At 37.9% G+C, this 21,849-nt stretch overlaps 2 protein-coding genes across 8 annotated transcripts; one reads left to right on the plus strand and one right to left on the minus strand.

Annotated features, from left to right (window-relative positions):
- Positions 1-832: 832 nt before the first annotated feature.
- mmd2a (monocyte to macrophage differentiation-associated 2a) lies at positions 833-12,399 on the plus strand. Of its 5 annotated transcripts, none has more exons than XM_057345933.1 (7): positions 833-1,167; positions 6,534-6,615; positions 7,657-7,817; positions 10,644-10,718; positions 10,840-10,941; positions 11,071-11,140; positions 12,191-12,399. In XM_057345933.1, the coding sequence occupies exons 2-7, from the start codon at positions 6,538-6,540 to the stop codon at positions 12,392-12,394; spliced, it is 690 nt and encodes a 229-aa protein (XP_057201916.1). In that variant the 5' UTR covers positions 833-1,167; positions 6,534-6,537; the 3' UTR covers positions 12,395-12,399. The 5 variants fall into 5 exon arrangements, with proteins under 5 accessions (XP_057201916.1, XP_057201915.1, XP_057201919.1 ...); XM_057345932.1 differs by having other exon boundaries at positions 833-1,136; XM_057345936.1 differs by having other exon boundaries at positions 1,095-1,136; positions 6,534-7,181.
- Positions 12,400-14,429: 2,030 nt separating this feature from the next.
- On the minus strand, positions 14,430-21,347 carry ap5z1 (adaptor related protein complex 5 subunit zeta 1). Of its 3 annotated transcripts, XM_057345929.1 has the most exons (18): positions 20,989-21,347; positions 20,723-20,860; positions 20,425-20,605; positions 20,204-20,348; positions 19,912-20,024; positions 19,640-19,808; positions 19,463-19,504; positions 18,747-18,887; positions 18,612-18,649; positions 17,439-17,601; positions 17,170-17,348; positions 16,949-17,091; positions 16,677-16,829; positions 16,423-16,534; positions 15,711-15,808; positions 15,494-15,626; positions 14,832-15,046; positions 14,430-14,716 (listed from the first exon to the last, which is right to left on the minus strand). In XM_057345929.1, exons 1-18 carry the CDS (start codon positions 21,027-21,029, stop codon positions 14,446-14,448), a joined length of 2,475 nt encoding a protein of 824 aa, XP_057201912.1. In that variant the 5' UTR covers positions 21,030-21,347; the 3' UTR covers positions 14,430-14,445. The 3 variants fall into 3 exon arrangements, with proteins under 3 accessions (XP_057201912.1, XP_057201913.1, XP_057201914.1); XM_057345930.1 differs by lacking the exon at positions 19,463-19,504; XM_057345931.1 differs by lacking the exons at positions 14,430-14,716; positions 15,494-15,626 and having other exon boundaries at positions 14,837-15,046.
- Between the last annotated feature and the right edge of the window lie 502 nt (positions 21,348-21,849).

Consider the following 21,849-nt stretch of genomic DNA (forward strand, 5'->3'; position numbering starts at 1 on the left):
CTAATTAAAGGGAAAGGCGACCGATACGATGGGTAAATAGGTTCCATATGCTTTAATGCGAAGAAAGCTATACGAGAAAGGAGCACGTAGACCGGGGTGGTCTTCAACCTTTACCGCCACCCCTTAATGGAAAAAGAGACCCATGTGATACATTTTACGTATAAAAGGCAGTGTTGCAAAACAGTTCGTATGGTAATATTATAAACAATGTACACGCTATTATGATCCTCACATTGCAAGGCCAATCAGAGGATAATGAATAACGTATGCTTGTACATTTCTGCTGTGGGAGGGACACGGAAGCATTTAGATTAACTTGAGCTCCTTATATAACTGGTGGATCGCTTTGTTTTCACCAAACGAGCCGAATATTTTAATGTAGTAAACGTATTAAATCAGCAGAGGGCTTCGTGTGCTTTGACAAGTTTCATACAAACCGTTCACTTCAATGTAGAAACGAAACGAGCTGAAATGTACCGGACTTTCGGTGTTACGTGACCAATGACCAGTTTAACAGAACATAAAGCCAGTTCGTTAACCATTGAGGAAAAATGTCCTTGTCCGATATTTCCTCAAAAACATTGTCAGATTCCAGAAATTGTGATGGTTTAGTTTTTTTAACTACTTTACTCAAGATTCCCCAAATGCATCAGAAAAAGTTTAGTCCTGTGTGTTTTTAAACATTTCTGAGACAAATATCCGGTACATGTCAAATGATGTAGAAAAATTGCTGTTTGTTGCCGAGACGGCTTTTGAAGTTTACTTGAAGGAAATAAAGGGGCGGGGAAAGGATTCAACACACAACGTTACATGCACAGCATTCCTGAGAGAGGGAGAGAGAGAGAGAGAGAGAGAGAGAGAGAGAGAGAGAGAGAAGTCGTGAAACGGTGCTTATGATAAATCCAGCAACCCACTGTTACTATTTCGCTAGCGCTTCTCGCATTTTGCTCTCGTGCAGTGACTGACAGCGCGAGTCTTCGCGTCACGTGAGTGTGGAAGCATTACAGCTTCTGCACAAGTTTCGGACACACTGATACATCCGGAGTTTACGTTCAGTCTGTCCTCCCGGAGCAAGATCCCTAGCGAACATGTACAAATATGTACAGTATGGATTTTAGGAGGACGAAGTTCGGCAGGTAAATTCCATCTAATGCATTATTCATAAAGGTTTGTCATATTGCTTAAATTACACAATAAATTTAGTAAAGTAAACAACAAACATTCGTTACCCTCAAAAAATTAAGTATTTTATATTTAGTCCTCAGAGAACAGCATCCTGGAAAGGGAATGTTTAATTCCATTTTATTTTTAATCAAATGAATTACAAAGTATAAAAACTTTGGTTTCGTTGTATTATATGTTAACATATGTTATATGTTTATTAGGCACAAAACAGTAGAAGTGGAAGTAGAGTGGAAGTAGAGTGGAAGTAGGCTAAACATTTTATCCAAACATCTGGATGTGGGTAGTTGACGAATAAATCTTAGGTACATGTGTCCTGTGGTGTGACATAGCAACATTTTGAAAACAAACTGTTAATATTACATTGTTTTATATTATTAATATTTTATAATATAAGTGAGATTTTTCTTCATAGTTTTTTTTTTCAATATCTTTGCCGTCACACCATAGGGTAAATTTGCATATTAGTCTGTCAACTACCCATATTCGCAGAAAAAATTGAGAAGACCATTCCAAATAGTCATTTATTCATAATTTCTAGATGTATTGTGGTCATTCCAGTCCAGTGTCTGTTGAATTTCAACAAAATCAAAGCTCAGGAGTGACATAAAGTCATCCAACAACAATGTGAAAGACTGACAGCATGACAAGACACATGAAACTGTGATAAAAATCCAGGTTATCACATAAAAAAAATATTTTTGAACTTCCCCTAAATACATGTACTCCCCATGTGTTTAGGGAAAGTTCAATTTTTTTATCTTCAAATACTGTATTACTGTTGTATTGCTTAAACGTGAATATGAACTTGTTTTCTTTGCAATATTTGAGGTTTGAAAAAATACAGAGCATCTTTTCTGTTATTTTCACCTGTTTCTCCAGGTCTCATTTTCAGCAAATAAATGCAAATAGAAACAATATTTTTATTTGAAATTTGGTAAAAAAAAACATTGTTAGTAGTTCACAGAATGAAACAAGAAGAACAGTTTTACCTAAACATCTACCTATAAATAGTAAATTCAGAAAAACTGAAAATGGTCTCTTAATTAATTTCGCGGCTGCACCATCTTTTGACTTAAAAGGTATCAGTCCCTTTAAATGAAGTAAATTATTAATAATAATAATAATAATAATAATATCTTTCCTCTTAACAGCAAACCTTCTTATGTTTTACACATAAATTGTAATTCTATGAGGTTCGCTCAAATGTGACTATAAATTACACAACTTCATGACTTATTGTACATTTATATACACTGTAATCATACTTTCCCTTTATGTGCAGATATTATAATTGTGTTCATAGTGTTGTGTGATGGCAAATTTAGTCAATGTCAGTTCACATCAGGTAAACAGTTAACCGGCTCAGTATTTGCCTTTTGAGATCTTTGCCCCCAGGAAATGTTCACTAGGTTAGATGACGTACAAATGACATAATTTTATCTACTTATCTCTTTTCTGTTTCATTGTGAGCATTTTGTTTGTTTTTATGATGTTATATGTGCAGAACATGAAACTTCTTTACTCATAAATAATTCAATTCAATTTTATGTATATAGCGCTTTTCACAATGTGGATCGTTCCAAAGCAGCTTTACAGGAGAAAATAACAAAAACACAAAAAAGGTAAAACACAGCACAGTGCATGGTGTTTATAGAACAATCAAGATTATTCTAGTAAATAATATCTAATAAATGCAGTCTCCCGGTGGTTTATTTAGCATATTTTGCATTAAGTGAATGCTTGGCTGAAAAGATGTGTCTTTAATCTAGATTTAAATTGGGAGAGTGTGTCTGACCCTCGAGTAGTATCGGGAAGGCTATTCCAGAGTTTAGGTGCTACGTATGAGAAAGCTCTACCCCCTTTGGTGGATTTAGTTATTCTAGGTGTTATCAAAAGTCTGGAGTTTTGAGATCTTAGAGAGCGTGATGGGTTGTAGTGTGACAGAAGCTCTGTTATGTAGGTAGGGGCTAAACCGTTTAAGGCTTTATAAGTAATTAAAAGAACTTTAAAGTCAATACGATACTTAATGGGTAACCAGTGAAGGGTTGATAACATTGGGGTTATGTGATCGTATTATCTGGACCTGGTTAGAACTCTGGCAGCTGAATTCTGAACTAACTGTAGTTTGTTTATTGATGCTGCAGGACAACCACTAAGCAGTGCATTACAGTAGTCAAGTCTTGAGGTCACAAATGCATGAATAAGCTTCTCTGCGTCAGCAACACATAAAATATTTTGCATTTTGGCAACATTTCTAAGGTGGAAGAAGGCTCTTTTTGTGACATTCGAGATTTTTAAATGACAGGTTGCTGTCTAATATAACGCCTATGCTTAGCTTAAGATAATTTTCAGTTGAGTCATAAACATGTCATCACTTGATCTTTTTCATTTAACATTCAAAATCTTCTCAGAATTGTTACACAACAGGTGTCCCTTACTCTTCTATAGTATTAGAAACAAGAGCCTTGTATTGTAGACATCTGACTGCATGTTTGGGTTTTAAACAGGATGTTTTGGCATGTGTTGTATTCAGCAGTAAATCAGTCATTTATTTATTTCTGCAAGAATTTAGCGAAATGCAAGTGAAATGCAATATTTGACTTGGATTGCCAACATTTAGATATTGTACTGTGAGTTTTCAGTTATTTGATATGACAATATGAAAGAGCAATCTGTTCAATGCACTTGCTATGTGGTGTGGAAAAAAAACATTTGTGTAGGCCTCTGAAAATGCACTAGTAGGCATCTTGCCTGAACCATGTTTTGAGAGAACATTTTGGCTCAAACTCAAGACTAACACTGTGTATCATCTTGCTGCAGAGACGCTGTGTCTATGGAAACATTCAGATTATTACTGTGTATGCTATCTCTGGTGATTGGCTGTGGAAGAGTCGCTACAGTGTGGCATTGATATTCTCGTAGCAGTTCAGCCTGGCTGATTTAAACAGTAATCCACACTTACAGTGCTTTTAGCTGTACAATTGATCAATATATTATTATGAGACCATAACCTTCACTGTAAAAAAAACATAATTTTACTGTTATTACTGTAAGTATAATTTTATGAATTTTTACAGATTTTTCACATATTTTTGAAATGCGGTCAAAAAACATCAAATTACAGAAAAAGACGCATTTATAAAAAAACAGGAAAAACATGTGCAGAAAAATTATTCTTACGGTATATTTCTGGCTGTATATTTCTCCCCAGCTGTTGTAAAATTTCATTTTTTTTACAGGGTTGGCTTTACTGGCACTAGTAATCATAAATAAAACAGCTTAAATTAAACCATATATATCAATGTATTTAACTGCAGGAATAAAAAGAAATATTCAATAAAATATACATTTTACATCTGCATAGTTTGATTAAGACATTTTGCATATTATAAAAATAAAAACATAAAATATGTGACTAATAGTGCCATAAAGTAATGCTCAGTTTATTATGGTCTAGCAGGGGTGCATTAGGTGATAAACCTTGGAGAGATTCCATAATCGGAATATGGAAGTTAAAAAATCAGAAGTTCATTTTTGTATTATGTTTGCTTTAGAGTATGTGTGGGCAGTTTATCATATGTGGCTCTTATTAGCTCAACTAAATTGTTTTAGCTACATGAAGTATTTATGTTTAGTCAAATGAAAGGATGTTATGAAAGCATGTTTTATAGCAACTGGTTTATGTACCCTTTGTTTGAGTGCATTAAGTGCCCTCATTTTCTTTAATAAGACTGCAACAAGGCAGTCTACAAGACATCAGTTCAAAATGTAATATAATTAAGAAATATAATCAAGAGACAAAGTAAGATGGTTTGCAGGGCCTGATGAGCTTCATTTATTCTGGTTAGCAGTCTACCCCATTTCTCTGTGTCCTCATGCACATTAATTAAATCACTCCGATAAAGAGTGTTCAAGGAAAAGAAAAAAAGAAAATCCTAAGCCTCAGGTTGGCATGGAGACTGTGACATCATCTTTCAATACATCAGCGGCTCAAAGTAGCATAAAAGACCTAATTCTGAACAGGATTAGCTTTGACGTTAGGTACAAATGCTAGGCAACCATGACATACAAGAAAATTCCAAAAATGTGATCTGAATGGATATTGTTCTTGGGGTGACTCCAAACAAGAGGGTTATCTAACCTGATCATTACGTTGTCATAATACACTTTTTTTTCTGAATTAACCTTTCACATGGCAAGAACTTGAATTTAAAGGATTTAAAGGGATACTTTACTACCAAATCAAAATTTCCCCATGTTTTACTCACCCTCAAAGCATCCTAACTGAATATGGTTTTCTTCTTGAAGAATATTGCATATAATATGCATTATAATACCACGTATCATTTTACTTCCAAGCGGGGAGTGAATGGGTGTTGACTTTTTGAAGCTCCAAAAAGTGCATCCATCGATCAAAGAACTGCTCGACATGGCTTGGTGTCTTAACAAAGGTCTTCTGAAGCGAATCGATGTGTTTGTTTAAGAGAAATATCGGTAGCACTTTATTTTACAGTCCTGTTTCCCGTGTACATACTGTGAACTTATTACAGTAAATATAATAACTGGGTAATAGGTACTAACCCTGAACCTACCCCTAAACTTATATCATGTAGTTATACCTTATACTACCCAGTACTTTCTTAATTAAGTACACTGAAAAAAGGATTTTTGCTGCTTGTCCAATTTGATTAATTTAAATAAGTTAAATCAACATCATTTTTGTACAATTTTGTCACAACATGATTTTTTCATGTTCAGTTATGTAACTTAATCCATTCATGTTGGCACTACATAAATGATTTGTGTTGTGTTAACATATCATTTTTACAACTAGGCAGAAGATTTATATTTCCCAGCATGCTGTGCGTAAGACTGCATTTTGAGAGTTATTTTCTTAATTAAGTGTTGTTTTATGTGTTTTTCAGTAAAGATAAATACTTGTTAGGGTTTAATGTTCATTTATCTTTGAGAATTAGAGGAGTTTGTTATATTTTTAAGTTTTGTGGTTACCATTGTTTAGAAAAGCGTTGCCTTTGCTTAGGTAGTGGGCGGTTACATTTTTGAATTTGAATTTCTGTTAAGCTCGTTTAACTTCATATCTTGTTAGAGATAAAAGAAAATATTGTGTCACATTAACTAAATACGCTTATGTTGAGAACGTTAAATGAAAATATGAAACGTTAACATATTTATCTTATCTAAGTTCTAATATTCTTTGTGAGAAAATATAGATATTGTGTAAGTGGTGTTTAGTTCTTTATAAAAAATACCTGGTGACTTGTTGGTTAAATACTCTTATTGAATTGAACAATTGAAGCAATAGGTTGACATTATTGTTTTTCATTCAGGTTTATGAACAATCGTGTCCCGTCGAGCAAGAGATACCAGCCAACAGAGTATGAGCATGCAGCCAACTGTGCCACCCATGGAGTAAGTGAAATATGTTTCACCCACAGCCAAAAAAACCTGTATTGTTATGAAACCTCAAAGAAAAGATGTGTAACAGTGTGTTGGAGAACAGAAACTGGACGGGTTTGTCTATATTGAGCAGTAACCTGTGGTTTGAGGATTATATTAGGAGAAATTCAAGAAAGAAGGTATTCATGGCTTTCTGTGACCCAAAAGGATTAGACCGGTCACAAAGAAACAACAGTGTTAATGAATCTCATGACAAAGATTGTGTGACGTAATGATTCTCATGAAACATCAACAAACACAAAATTAAAGAAAGTGATAGTCACTAAATTTAGATCACAGTTATTATTATCTTTTTGCACAATGTCATTTGCTTGAGTCATTTTTTGATCCTTCTTTCTGTTCATTGTGAGCTATTTTATCTGGTATGGCCTTGGTGCTGTGATGTTGTTTGTTTAACATCCTACTCTTTAATCCCCGTCTCTCAGAGCCACACATCTGGCATGCCCAGTTCATGAGCTGCGTCACGAGACACAGACTACACACCAAATCCTCTCTGATCCCTCCATCTTCTAGTATATGTTGGTATCCATGCTGAACAGATCCAGCTTAGACCAGCATCTATTTTTATGCTGTTCTGTTTTGGTATAGCATGTGTAGATATTGTTGTAAAAACAGGAGTTCAAGTGTTCTGTGGGCGCTTGTTAGCTTGTCGGCAACTGTTTAGATGCTATATGTGGGATATGTTAAGAGATTTTTACAGACATGTGATGACAAATTTGTCAAAGTTCTACACGCTACATTCACTTTTAAATGTCCTTCACTGTGATGCAATTACAGTAAATAAGATGTGGGGGGTTGACATGGGTTTTCCAATAAATGCAAGTGAATTAAGAAAATTAGACATCAAATGCGGACGTGAAAAACTAAACAACTGAAATTGATTCACTTTTGTGATGAGGTAAAGAAATGTAAAATAATATATGTTGCTATGAGTTATTGATCACACATTTTTTTTACAATATTGAAACATAGTGACTGTCATCCTCTGTTTAGTTTTGGATCATTCCCAGTATTATGGGAAGCTCAGTGCTGTACGTCCTGTCTGATGACCAGTGGGAGACCATCTCTGCATGGATGTATGGTACAGGTCTGTCTGGGCTCTTCATCATGTCTACCATGTTCCATACTGTAACCTGGAAGAAAAGTCATCTCAGGTGATGAACAAGGCGACTGTGTGTTTATAGTGATTTTCAATGTTACACAATCTGTTACAGTATGTTGTGTTTTATTTAAAATCACAATCATGTTTTTCAATTTAAGGCAAACCTTTTATTGACTATCAGCATCTGAGAGACGGGTAATAAAGTTAATGTTTAATCTAACTGCTGTTCTATATTCTGTTTTAAAATGTCAACTGATACCCCCAAAAAACAATCACCCAGATATGTATGATCACATGTAGATTTGAACTATTTACAATTCTACAGTAAATAGAGTATGTTCAACAAATTATTATATAACTAAAATCTAAATAAACCGTTACACACAGATATTGCGCAATTCATGCACAGAATGTATTTTTATCTTCATAAATTATCTGAATATCTTTATTTCGGTCTCCATTTTTTAAATTCCTGCCTAATTATCTTGTGTTTAAAAGGTGAATAATTCTACTGTTATACATTATTTCTAATTGAAATTTTCACTCAGCAACTTAAATACTTTAATATTTTAATTGATAAAATAATAAATTAAAATGAAGTATCTAAAGATCTACAGAAAGAGAAGATTCAGAAATGACTAAATAAACATGCTCATTACAAAGTGTCTTAAAGGGATAGTTCACCCCAAAATGAAAATTCTGTCATGATTTACTCACCCTCAAGTGGTTTCAAACCGGTGTACATCTTTGTTCTGATGAACACAAAAAAAGAAGATATTTGGATGAACGTAAGCAATTTTCAGTTCTGGGACATCATCCACTACCATAATAGAAAAATAATTTTTGTATATTTTTTGTTCTATTGAACACAAAATGAGATATTTTGAAGAATTTAGGAAAATAAACAGTTCTGGGGAACCTTTGAATACCACTTAATTTTTCCTACTATAGTAGTATCACGTGTAGCGGGTATACAAGCGCACGACAACGGGGTAGAATCCGAAAAGGTATTTTAATAAAGCCACAGAAGAACACAGGAGTACAAACGAGCAACAGAACCACACGAAAACATAAACAATAGCTGACAAAGAACTGAGGATAAGACAGGGTTTAAATACACATGGCAAACGAAGGGAACTAATGAGCTAATGGAACACAGGTGAAACTGATGAACTAATTAACAGAAACTAGATTAAAGGAAACAGAACACAATGAACAGACAGAACCATTACAGTTTGCCTCCTCCTGGGGAGGTGCGTCCTCGCGCAGTATAGAGTCCAACTGAGGAGGGAGGGTGGGGGCTCAGGCCCACAATGGAGTCGCCGGAGGGAGGGTGGGGGCTCAGGCCCACGGTGGAGTCGCCGGAGGGAGGGTGGGGGCTCAGGCCCATGGTGGAGTCGCCGGAGGGAGGATGGGGCTCAGGCCCACGGTAAGGTCGCCGGAGGGAGGGTGGGGGCTCAGGCCCATGGTGGAGTCGCCGGAGGGAGGGTGGGGGCTCAGGCCCACGGTGGAGTCGCCAGAGGGAGGGGGCTCAGGCCCACGGTGGAGTCGCCGGAGGGAGGAGCCATAGTGGAGATGGGAGAGGTGACACAAGGGGGCCGGCTGACGGAGACAAAGCCGGTGGAGGAGGAACCCAGGGTGGAGATGAGCAGACGGAGAGCCAGGGTGACGCCGAGGATCTGGAGGGCCAAGGGGGAACTTGCGGGTCAGGCGACTGAGGTGTGGGCAGGGATACGGCAGACCACGGCGGAGCCAGAGTGACTGAGGACAAAGGTGGAGCCGGATGGAAGGAAGAGCCTGACAGAGCTGTAGGGGCGGAGTGACGAGGCGCAGCCGGAGGATTGGAGTGCCAAGACGGCGGATGGTCGACGACTGACCAAGGTGGAGCCTGGTGGAGCTAGTGGGATGACGGGCCATGGTGGAGACAAAGGAGGCAGGAGCCAAGGTGTAGCCGATGGGTCGGAGGGTTGAGGTGGAGTCCGGGTCTCGGAGAAGGCGGAGACATGGGATACTCAACCCCCGAGGTAGCTGGCAGCTGGAGATCCCGAAGCTCATCCGACCCAAAGTGCTGGCACCCATTCACTTCTCTTGTATGGACACAAAACCAATGCAAGTGAATGGGTGCCGTTGCTGTTCTGTTACCATATTTTTGTGTTCTGCAAAAAGTCACGTAGTCACGTAGGTCACGTAGGTTTGACAAAAGTCACGTAGGTTTGAAATGACATGAGGGTGAGTAAATGATGACAGAATTTTCATTTTTGGGTGATCTATCCCTTTAAGCACAAATGTCATCTGAAATAAAACCTTGAATTTACTGCAAACAAAGATTAGTCATGTGTCATCTGTTGGCATACAGATGTCTGATTATTTCTTGTCATCACCTATGTTGACTCAACCCACATAAAGGCCAGCTCCACATTCATAATCTAAATGATCAGCATGTCACAATTTTCTCCGAGCTATTACCAAAATACTGTACAGACTTATAATATGCAATCAGTTTTAAATGCAGATTTGATTGAACTCAACCTGTCAGTCTCTAAGGCATGTGGGACATATAAACACTCCCACAGACAGTTCCCATGAATCTGTAGACATTATCACATGGGCCTGTTGGTTCATGTTCAGATTTCGCTGTCATATGTGTGATCAAGTTTTTCTAGGATGTAGTTATGACTCTGTCAATTCAATTAACCTAAACAAAGACAAATGTTGTAGTTATGGGTGCGGTTTACACATTTACATTTGAAGACAATTTTATTCAAAGAGAATTATAGATAAAGAGTATTACACAACACAAGCAATTGATTATTAAAAGTTAAATATGTTAAAAGTGTTACAATACAATAATATAAGAAGCTTTGTCTTGTTGTTACAGAAAGGTGGAGCAGCGCTTCCACATGTGTGACAGAATGGTGATATATTTCTTCATAGCTGCATCCTATGCACCTTGGTGAGTTTATGATGTTGTTTGTGTCTGTGAACTATGTTTACAGTGGCATATACAGTTTTCACAGAAATTAATTTGTATTACTGAGGTGTGAAAGAGGAGTATGTGCATGTTGTGTGCATAGGCTGAACCTGAGGGAGTTAGGACCCTGGGCTGTGCACATGCGCTGGTTGGTGTGGATCATGGCTTGTGCTGGATCTGCTTATGTCTTCTTTTTTCATGAAAAGTAGGCACACACTTTTTTGTAGATGTTGCTGACATCAGTGTCACTTTTTGTACTTTTTCCAAGTATAATTGCATTAAATTATGCAACTTTATTATCCATAATATTGAAAATTCTTGTGTTGTGTTTCAGGAACAAAATATTAGATTTGTTGTGCTACACTGCCATGGGAATTGTTCCTGCACTTGTTCTTGTGTCAATGGTATGAGTGACCGTCCCCTATGTGTTTTTATTGGTTTATATATGGTAATATAAGTTGTTAACTATAGCAAATTGTATTAACATGGGAATTAAGACAAACCTAACAAAACATTAGAAAAGTGATAAAAACAGTCCTTGTCCTTTTACATTTTGAACTTTAAAGTCCCAGTGAAATAAAAAAACACAATTCTTATCTTTTCATTAAATATTGCAGCCTTTATAGTAAATAGCTTATCATTGTGGGTCAGTTCATTTTTAAAATGAATGTGCCCTCATAATCTTCATTTAAAATCTGAAAATGCTCTTCCGCCCTGAAATGACGATCCATCTCAAATTACGTCAATTACAAGGCTTTGGCGGAGCATCCGTTAACTCCTCCCCTTCAACTGTCAGTCTGCTGCTAGTTTCATTTAAAAATGCAACAGCTGTTTTTATACATCCAATCAATTCGCAGTAAAAAATGCAAGCCAGACCCACTTATTTTCTCCTTTGAAATTCTTTTGACTCGGAAATGCGTCCGAATAAGGAAGTAAAAACGATCGCAACTTCCGGTTCACGGGGACTTTTTAGTATGACGTTTTTTGGTTGAATTTTGATTCATGAAGCAGTTCAATACTTAAAGTGATAGTTCACCCAAAAATTACAATTCTGTCATCATTTACTCACTCTCTTGTCATTTCAAACCTTTATGACTTTCTTTCTTCCGCAGAACACAAAAGATATTTTGAAGAAAGTTGGTAACCAAACAGCACTGGCCCCCATTCACTTCTATTGTATAGACACAAAACCAATGCAAGTGAACGGGGGCCAGTTAACAACATTTTTCAAAATATCTTCTTTTGTGATCTGCAGAAGAAATAAAGTCATACAGGTTTGAAATGACACTAAAAGATGACAGAATTTTAATTTTGGGGTGAACTATTACTTTAAAACAGGGCTTGTACAATACTAACAGGTTGACATACAACCCTGACTATTTTCATATAATGACCCTTGCATTATTTATCAGTGGTATAGTCACCCTTTAAATCGTACGTTTGTGTTTTTTTAGCCTAACCGGGAGGGCGTGTTAGAGCTGTCAGTGGGCGGAGTCTTCTACTGCCTGGGCATTGTCTTCTTCAAGAGTGATGGCCTCATCCCATTCGCTCATGCCATCTGGCACATCTTTGTAGCAGTAGGAGCTGGTATACACTATTACGCCATCTGGAGGTACTTGTATGCAACCGGATCCAGCCAAATAAAAATATCCAGGTGACGGCTGTAGAAGCCCTGACGTGTTTTACACCTACAGGATTCAAGACAATGTGATGTGCCTTTGTATCCCTCTATATTAATCGTAGATGGGTTCGAGTACTGTTGTATTAAAATGTATTTTTATATAGAACAACGTTCACCTAATTTTTTTACACAAATGTGTTTGGGTGTGCACCGTCTAGACAGTCTGTTTTTACAGGTATAGTCTTAACCTGCTGCCATAAAGTACTGTTCAGAACGTCAGTGTTTACATCTTATAAAACATGATGAAACTATCTTAATAACATTCCACATGAGAGCTACACTTACTGCCTTTAGAGACTTGATCTGAACTCAAGTACACAGACTGCACTTATGACTACAGTACATTTATTGACAGTGTTTGGCTTTAAAGTTGTGTTTTACTGTAAGTTATGTACTACTGTCATGTTGTAGCAACATGCTTATGTACAACAGTGATAGAAATCACTTTCTAAATATAATCCCATGGATCTTTTGCGTTATGAGTTTGCTTTAGATGGAAAGCTATACACTAGCACATTATAAAATAATGCTTTTTACACAGTAGGCTGGGTTTAAAGATTGGGTCAAATATGAAAACCTTGAATTTGTCCATATTTGACCCAACCTTAGGTTGAAACAACCCAGCATTAGTGTATGTAGAGGATTCTTTACATAAGGATAAACATTAAAGCAATTCAACTCTCACAGGGTTATTTTATCCGTTATTAGGAGCGTTATGAGCTATGGCTCTTGCAGCTGTCATACACCTGTCAAAACCCAGTAGAATGTACTTTTCTAAATATGAACTTTAAAATGATCTCTGTTGCACAAGATTTTCATTAATGTTATCCGAGTTTTTTAATTTTTAGATTTGTGTTCAGTGGTTGTGGATGCTGTGCTTCAGTTCACTAACTGATAAAGCTCTAATGTAAATGCAGCTGTGTTTCATCACCGAAAGATCTGGGTTCAATACAAGTCAACTTTTCATCTGCAGTTTGTTTTCTGTAATACAAAGATGTGTTATTGGATTAGTAAATCTTGAGTGTCATTGTAGCAGTGGAGTGAATTAGGATTATGTGTGATGTAATTCTTGCAGGTCGATTTTTATTTCCCTTTCTGGTGTCCCAGCATATGTCATGTGACCAGTTTACATGGTCATAACAGGAGCTGAAGAAACTGGATGTGTCATTTTTATAATGAGTCAGTAAGGGTTTTATCACACTAATTTCATGTATAACCGGTGTGCATTTGAATATTTGTTTGTGTGTAATTCTTGGCGTTAAAGGCGGGGTAACCGATTTCCGAATTACGCTTTAGACAACTGAGTCAGGCCGAGTACCAACACAACCTTGTAGCCAATCAGCAGTAAGGTGCACAGGACGGACATCAGCCGAGCCGAGCGCTGACAAAAGCGAAAGATGGGGGTAGGGGTGTGTTTGTTTTGGTCATTTGAACATCAACAACGGCTAAGAGAAATTGGACACCCCGCCTTTAAGGCAAGTGCATTACTGTAAACCTGCTTTTTGTTTGCTTTTATTTTTTCCTGTGTCAAGGATGCTGTTAACAATCTGTATTGAACCCAGAACATAACTAAAAGGATACATTTTTAGCACTTTTTAGCACTAGGAGTTGAAATGTAAAATTAAAATTTTGACTTATTTTCGTATTAACGCCACATGAAGCATTTTTTACCCTCAAATTGTGTTCATTTAATGTCTATTCTTCATATTTTTAACAGATATTGAACTTACATGTTTGATGGTTTCTAATAATTGTAAGTGGCACAAAAACATATTTATTTAATTTACCTAAATTCACACTTGACAATCATTTTAATAAAGCAAGAAATACACCATAAACCTGTTGTGTCTTGATACTGCCTCCTGTTTGTCTCAATCATCAGTACTCACAAAACAAGCAGAACTGAAACTCAAGACGAACCGCTTGTCCTTTGCATCTTGTGCACTTTCAGTTTCTCATTGTCTCTCTTCTCATTTCTCCGTATTATATACAATATTACATACAAAACAACAACATCCCAGTCATACTTCATGTGGGCAGTACGCTGGAGTGTCTGTGGAGGAGTGTGCTGATTGTTCTCATGCTCTGAGGCAGTGAGGTGTTGGTATCTCTGTGCCAGCGGGGTCCGTCTCCTCCTGCTGAAGGGGCCAATACAAACTGAGCTACATTTGGTAACTTGAGCAGGTTAATGAGTTCATGCGCTCGAGTGATGATCTCCTCAGAGTCCTCCTCACTGTAGCACGCTGTCACAGGAGCACTGCGAGCAAACAGACGCATCTTAGACAGGAAGAGCGACACCCTAAGACAATCACAAATAAATGAAGAGAGAATTAGTCAAGTGCAGATGGGTAAGACTGATCATGCTGTCCTGGTGAGAATAAGGATGAGATTTAGTCTTTATAATTGCGGTGTACCTGGGGATGAGGTCCTGACTGCGTGTGGCCAGTTTAGCCAGTGTGGTCATGAGCACGGTGATGAGGCGAGGGGAGAAACTCGGAGGGCTGGCTGACTGTCGCACCTGCGTTATCTCAAACAGCACTGCTTCCAAACTCTCGAAAAAAGAGGTGATGAGCTCCACGCTGCAGCGGGTGTCGTAGGACACAGACAGATACTCGCCGATGACCCACACCTGCACAAAATTACCATCACCTTAGGGATAGTCCACCCAAAACTAAACATTCTGACATGAATTACTCACCCTCAAGTTGTTCTAAACCTGTATACATTTATTTGTTTAGTTGAACACAGAGAAAGATATTTGGAAAAATGTTAGCACCTGAGATTTCTGGAGCACCATTTACTAGTATAGTTGAAAATATATATTTCTTTGTTCTGTTAAACACACAAAAAAAGACATTTTGAAGAATTTAGTTCTGGGGCACCTTTGACTCTCAGTTGCTAACATTCTACTAAATATCTTTCTTTGTGATCAACAGAACAAAGAAATTTATACAGGTTTGGAATCACTTGATGTTGAGTAATTCATGACAGAATTGTCATTTTTGGGTGGAGTATCCCTTTAAGAACTAGTATACCATGATGTTGTTTATAATAGCAGGGCTCTTTTTGTCCTCACCACATGTGTGTAGAAGTCTTCTTTACTGTAAATGTTGGATGGGGAACCTACAAAGTCCAAGAGCTCTCTGGACTGATCCACAATCAGTGATGGGTGGAGTTTACACAAGGTCTGCAGGTGAGTGCTAAATACCCTATATCACAAAGTATGCAGGTGCCAGGTGAAGTCTATTGTTTTTAAGTGTAATGTAGAATTAAAGATTTTAAGAGTGCCTGACCTTTGAACCTCAGCATGAAATGTTCTGATGTTGTAGAGCAGACCACTTCTTTCCAGCAGCACCAGCATCAGTTGATTCATCAGTTTCTCATCAGATATCTTCATAACACAAGTCAGACACAAATGGAAAAGTAAAATAACTACAATAAATTGTTGTCATGTCATTTTTAATTACATTTAAAAACCAAATACTTTGACTTGACAAAATTTCATTACTGTTAATTATTACATTGCATGTTTTTAAGAGGTTGGGGGCTGTTTACCAGTGTTTCCCACCTCCAACATCCCAGTTTAAAGGGATAGTTACTCACACTCTAGTTGTTCCAAACCTGTATAAATGTCTTTGTTTGGTTGAACACAGAGAAAGATATTTGGATGAATGCTTGTAACCAAACAGTTCTTGGACCCCATTGACTACCATAGGAAAAAAGACAATGGTAGTCAAAAGTGCCCCAGAACTGTTTGCTGTCCTACATTCTTCAAAATGTCTTCTTTCGTGTTCAACAGAACAAAAAGTATATAAAGAGTAATTTTTCCTACTATGGTAGTCAATGGGGTCCATGAACTGTTTGGTTACAAGGATTCTTCCAAATATCTTTCTCTATGTTCATCAGAACCAAACATTTCTACAGATTTGGAACAACTAAAGGGGAGTAAATGATGACAGAATTTTTATTTTTGGGTGAACTGTCCCTTTAACCCCTGACCGATACCTGAGTGACCGTGTTGAAGTACACATGCAGAAGCACCGGGATGACCTGAGCACACCGCACAACCCGTGGACTATCTGCCATGTCAGCCAAGATCTCGTGAAGCATTCTCAACCTACATCCAATTATATACAAAGATAAGAGTTCAATAAAATGCCTTATTTTAATCTAGCAACACAAATTCTGTTAAGTTTATTTTATTCTATTCCTTTGATGCCTTTTCCGTATTTTAAATGCATACAGATTGTACACGTCACCTGTCTATAGTGTCTCCAGTCCCAGCTTCAGGTCTGAGGATGTAAAGAAACAGACCCCTATAGAATGGCTGGCGAAATGCATCTAGACAAGCAGCCACCTTCACCCCCTGCTGGTCCCACAAGGTACGGTCAGAGGCCTGATAGCATGCTGACCTGCAGCGAGGTCACAACACCCCGATTGACTTTCACAGCATGCCACCACTGACATAATCATTATGTTATTTATAAAGACATTCTTAAAAATTGCTCTCATTATAAATCTAGTAAAGCACCTGTGCTGGAGATCCAAGGCCGCTGCTAAGCAGGGCAGATCCAGGATGGTGTGCAATAACTCAATGGCTGTATCAGGAGCTAATAATGATGGCAGCAGCTCCACAAACTCAGAAATCAACCCCGGGCTGTTCCAAGCCAAAAACTGAGGGTAGAAACCTAAGTTCAGCCTCCCAGTAATTAAAACCAGATAAAAAAAACGAGGACAGGATTGAGGGATCACCTTTAGGAGGTTAGGAAAGCTATGTCTGTAGTTGGTCACTCTGGCTTGCAGCGTGCTGGCGTTGAGAAGACAGAACTGGATGAACTCGAAGGCGAGCATGGGCTCGTTGAACTGCCCCGTGGGACAGTGGCCGAAGAGCTGACGGAACACGGCCTCCGAATCCACTGCGGCCATCTCACCTGATGGCAGAGCACACAGATGTAGATTTATTTAGATGTCATGCTCTATAACACACATACTGACACCAGAGACTCTGGAAAGAGACGTACTGTGGTTGAGGTAGAATTGAGCGATGGGAATAAGAGTTCTGGAATAGGCCAGATCTCCGTTCAGCCTGCCGTACAGGGCTTTGATGCAAGGAAAGGCACGGTACACATAGGACGGGTCCTCACCACAGATGATGTCCATGATAGACACTGATTCAACAATACACTGTACAACAGAAAAACACAGTCATGAGCTGCTGCCATTTAAGGAATAGTTCACCTTCAAGATGAAAATTCTGTTATTGTTTACATGCCCTCTTGTTATTTCAAACCTGTATGACTTTGTTCTTCTGCAGAACACAAAAGAAGATATTTTTAAAAATGTTGGTAATAGAAAACCGTTGGTCCCCATTGACTTGCAATGGTTTTGAGTCCATACAATAGAGGTCAATGGGGACCAACGCTCTTTGGTTACCAACATTTTTCAAAATATTCTCTTTTGTGTTTTGAAGAAAGAAAATCACACAGGTTTAAATGACAACAGGGTGAGTAAATGAAATAATTTTAGTTTTGAAGATGAACTATTCCTTTAACATACTGCATGTTTACATAGTGAAGACACAAATCAACACTCTTGTTTAATAAATGTATTATGAATCTGTAAACAAAAATTTTAAAGTAGGATTTGAAATAATAAAAATGAATAAAATTCTGCACCGGTTTACTAATCTGCACTAAAGTAATTTATCTAGGGCCACATAAAAAAAAGAAATACAATTATGTGATTGAGGTCATAGCAATTTAAGAATAAAGCAGAAAATATGAGAATAAAGTTATAGTTATACAAGATAAAAGTTGTAATATTTTGAGAATAAAGTATAAAGTAAAATTATGAACTTCACAAAATGATCACTTTATTCTCAAAATATGATATACCTTTATGTTCATATTGCTTTAATCTTGATTTATTTGTTTACGCGAGTCTTGTATTGCTATGCCTTAATACTCGAAACTTTGGCTTTATTTCCAAAATATTATGACTTTAATATCGTAATCTTATTTTTAACTTGTCCCTAATTCTCCTTCATACTAATCAAATAAAGCACAATGAGAAATAATTTAGTCAAGAATGCAAAACAGAGGCACTTTCGATGGCTAGCCTCTCAGACTTATGGAGCTCACTGTAAACGTGTGTTGAAACACATTTTTCTAACAAGGACTAACAAAATGACCCACCGCTTTCTGTAGCTCTGTATCTGTCTTCTTCAAAGCTTCTGCATTGTGAAAAACAGCAATAAAGCAACAAGTTAGGCAGCACAACGTACTGTAATCTTCCAAATAAACGGTCTTGAAAATCTCTACAACACTCACTGCGGTCGCTCTGCTCGATGAGCCGCTGACAGTACTCAAACGTCTTCTCTCTCAGCCTCTCTTTGGGAGGAAGCAGTCGGCTGGAGGAGGACGTGGCCGACACCATGGACATTACTGAACTGTCCACCTCCGAGCGATCGTCTGCATCAACAGCACAGCACATTACAGCAGACTACAACATACACTCCAACTATCAAACAGCAGGATTTAAATGACATTGAAGGGTTTAGTATATGACCAGACACAAAGAAAGGGGAACGTTCAGAATGACATACTACTCATACTGTTTTTGCAGCATGGAGCATGCATAGGACACATGGCTGAAAGAAGACATACAGTATACATTCAGTTAAATGTGTGTAAAAGTAGTAGAAGTGATTAGAACATACTATACGCCACAATGAAATTCTATTTGATCTACTACCAGTGATAATATATAACCAGCGGTATATGATAATCAATGCATATTTTGGCGTCCTCTACAAAGTATACAGGAAGTAAAACAACAAAGTATGCAGTAAGCAGCCAGTGTGCTAGCAATTCATTCCGAACATCAATTTGATATACACAGCACAGCAGTCAATTTGTAATATTGTGGATTATAAGTGCTTTGTTATTCTGATTGGACGAATGTTAATTTAAATGCGGGATTCTGATTTTTCAGACATATAAAAGTCTTCCGATTGATCAGATTAGGCTTCGCACTAGCATCTTACCTTGGTGCTGTGATTGAATGACATGTGTTCTTTTTAGTAGAGCTAGTAAAAATGGAAATTCAGTCTTGAGTTCTACTAATAACTACATTAAAAAGTATGTGGACGTTTCTAAAACCAACTAGGAAAACACAAATAATATATTCCGACTGATTTGGGATGTCTGCCCCATTAAACTACCTGATTCAGCATTTGAAGTGCCGCCTGTGTCATAAGTGAGCAGCCAGCTTCTGATCATGGAGAACGCGTACATGTTCATCCACTGATCTTCAGTGTAGCTCTGACCCACACATAACACTGTGAAGAAATCTCCGGTTACCACCCCGTCCAGCTCCATCAGTGGGGCCGGCTGATGAGAAGACTCAATGTTGTTATTTATTAACATTATGATAAACATGATGTGAGCTTATTAGTCTGTGTATAGACGAATCAACTGAAGTGACAAACTCTACCTGTCGCGTTCTCGGTCCACTAAAAAACCCACCAGAGGACACCGATGCTCCTTGCTGCATACTTGCATATCGCAACCAATCCACCATCTTACGACTGACAAGGTTTACCTGATCTGGGTTTGGGACCACACAGCTTATGTTAACATAAGCGGGTTTACACAAACTTGTGAAGTCCATGACAGATCATTAACACGCATTCATTTTAATTTTTCTATTTTTACTTAAGATGAAAGACTGTGCAGATAATATATATTTATCATTTTATATTTGTGCAAAAAATGTACAAGCTTACCATCTGTAAGAATGTCTGGATAGACACTGATCATTTTGGATAATATGGGAAGTGTATGTTTCGACATCTGGCCCTCGGACAGTCGAGACTCAAGGCTTTTCAGCAAGTGGTGACACAGAGGCATCACCTCCTCTTTATTCCCAGCCTACACAAAGTAAGATGACTGCTTAAGTCCACATAAACACAACCTAGAACTGCAACACAAGCAACCTGGGACTCACCTGGGACAGAGCAATGCTTGCCACATAGCTGATGGTCCTGCTGTCCTGACTGACATTAGAGCAGAGGCTGTGCACACTGAGGAAGATCTCCCGCAGTATAGAGCAGGACAAAACCTGAAGCTGCTCTGGACAAGAAGAGCAAAGAACCGTCTGCAGCTTCATCACCAGATCTGATGGAAGCCTGATGGATCACAAGGTGTATAACTTGTAACTATACCTCAATTACAACAACTGACACACGTAAAAAAGATGCCGAGGATATGAAGATGCAGATTAATGTCGTATGAATAGGACTTACTCTCTGCTATATTTAGTGGCAGAAAGTATCAGGTGAAGCCTTTGCAGTGAGTCCACAGTATCTCCGCCCTGATCTTTACTGTGAAGCAGCTTAAAAACGCGCCCATAGAACTTCTGCAACTCATCCTCCTTTATTTCTCTGAGAATGAATGCGGGATTCGATTGAATGAAACGATTTAAGAGAGAGAAGAACATGTATTTTCTTTTATTAGTAGTAACGCTTTTAGTGAAATTTTTGATATGATATATTCAAATAAATAGCTTTACCTCGCTTGCTTAATTAAACTCTCCGTTGCTGCAGAATACATCTTGAGCAAGATATAATAACATGTCCAAACATTAGAGAAGAATGAAAGTTTGCTCCGTCAGATTTGACGTCCTGACAGCGCATCACATGACAACAATAGTTCCGCTTGTAGGCAGCGCGTCAACAACACGCCCAGGAAGATTTTCATAGTAATATTCTATCAACTCAAAATTCATGTATTTTTATTCATTTATTGGTATTATGTCTTCTCAAAAGCACTAAAAAGGCGTAAACTTAGCTTCGATGAGAAACGGTGTGCGCAGACGGTTTTGGAGTGGGGGTTCAATCTTCAGCTGGCTGGCAGCGGTTTTGGCTAGAAGGGATACAGCTAACGTTACCTTCACTGGGCATGCGCACTTCAATACCGCATTATTTTCGTCACGCTGAAAACAGTTGATTAATATTTTTTTATTATTGTAAGGTTAGGTTTAGGGTATGTGTTAGCTAATGTAATTTATTATAATTATATGGCGAGATTTTGCACCACTTCCGGCCCCTTCTAGCAACAACTTGTGTAGATATCTGTGACTTCGTATCTCAGGTAAAGATGGACCAGTGAAATGGACCAATCACAGCCTCTCGTGTTTAAAATTTCACGCGCCCCCTGCTGGAAACTGCTCGACCTTGCACTCAAATGTTTTATATTTATATCATACACTATTACAGTAAAGCAGAGAATAAGGAGGAGTTTTGAGGAGATGCAAAACTAATTTAATCGGCTAGAGGGACGAGTGGATCACGCTTCAATAATCACTTTTAATAAAAGTGTAAATCATTCAAAATAAACATTTTAATAAGAAATTATATCATACAAAGTTTGT

This window comes from Triplophysa rosa, linkage group LG11, assembly GCF_024868665.1.
Source record: "Triplophysa rosa linkage group LG11, Trosa_1v2, whole genome shotgun sequence".
NCBI lineage: Eukaryota > Metazoa > Chordata > Actinopteri > Cypriniformes > Nemacheilidae > Triplophysa > Triplophysa rosa.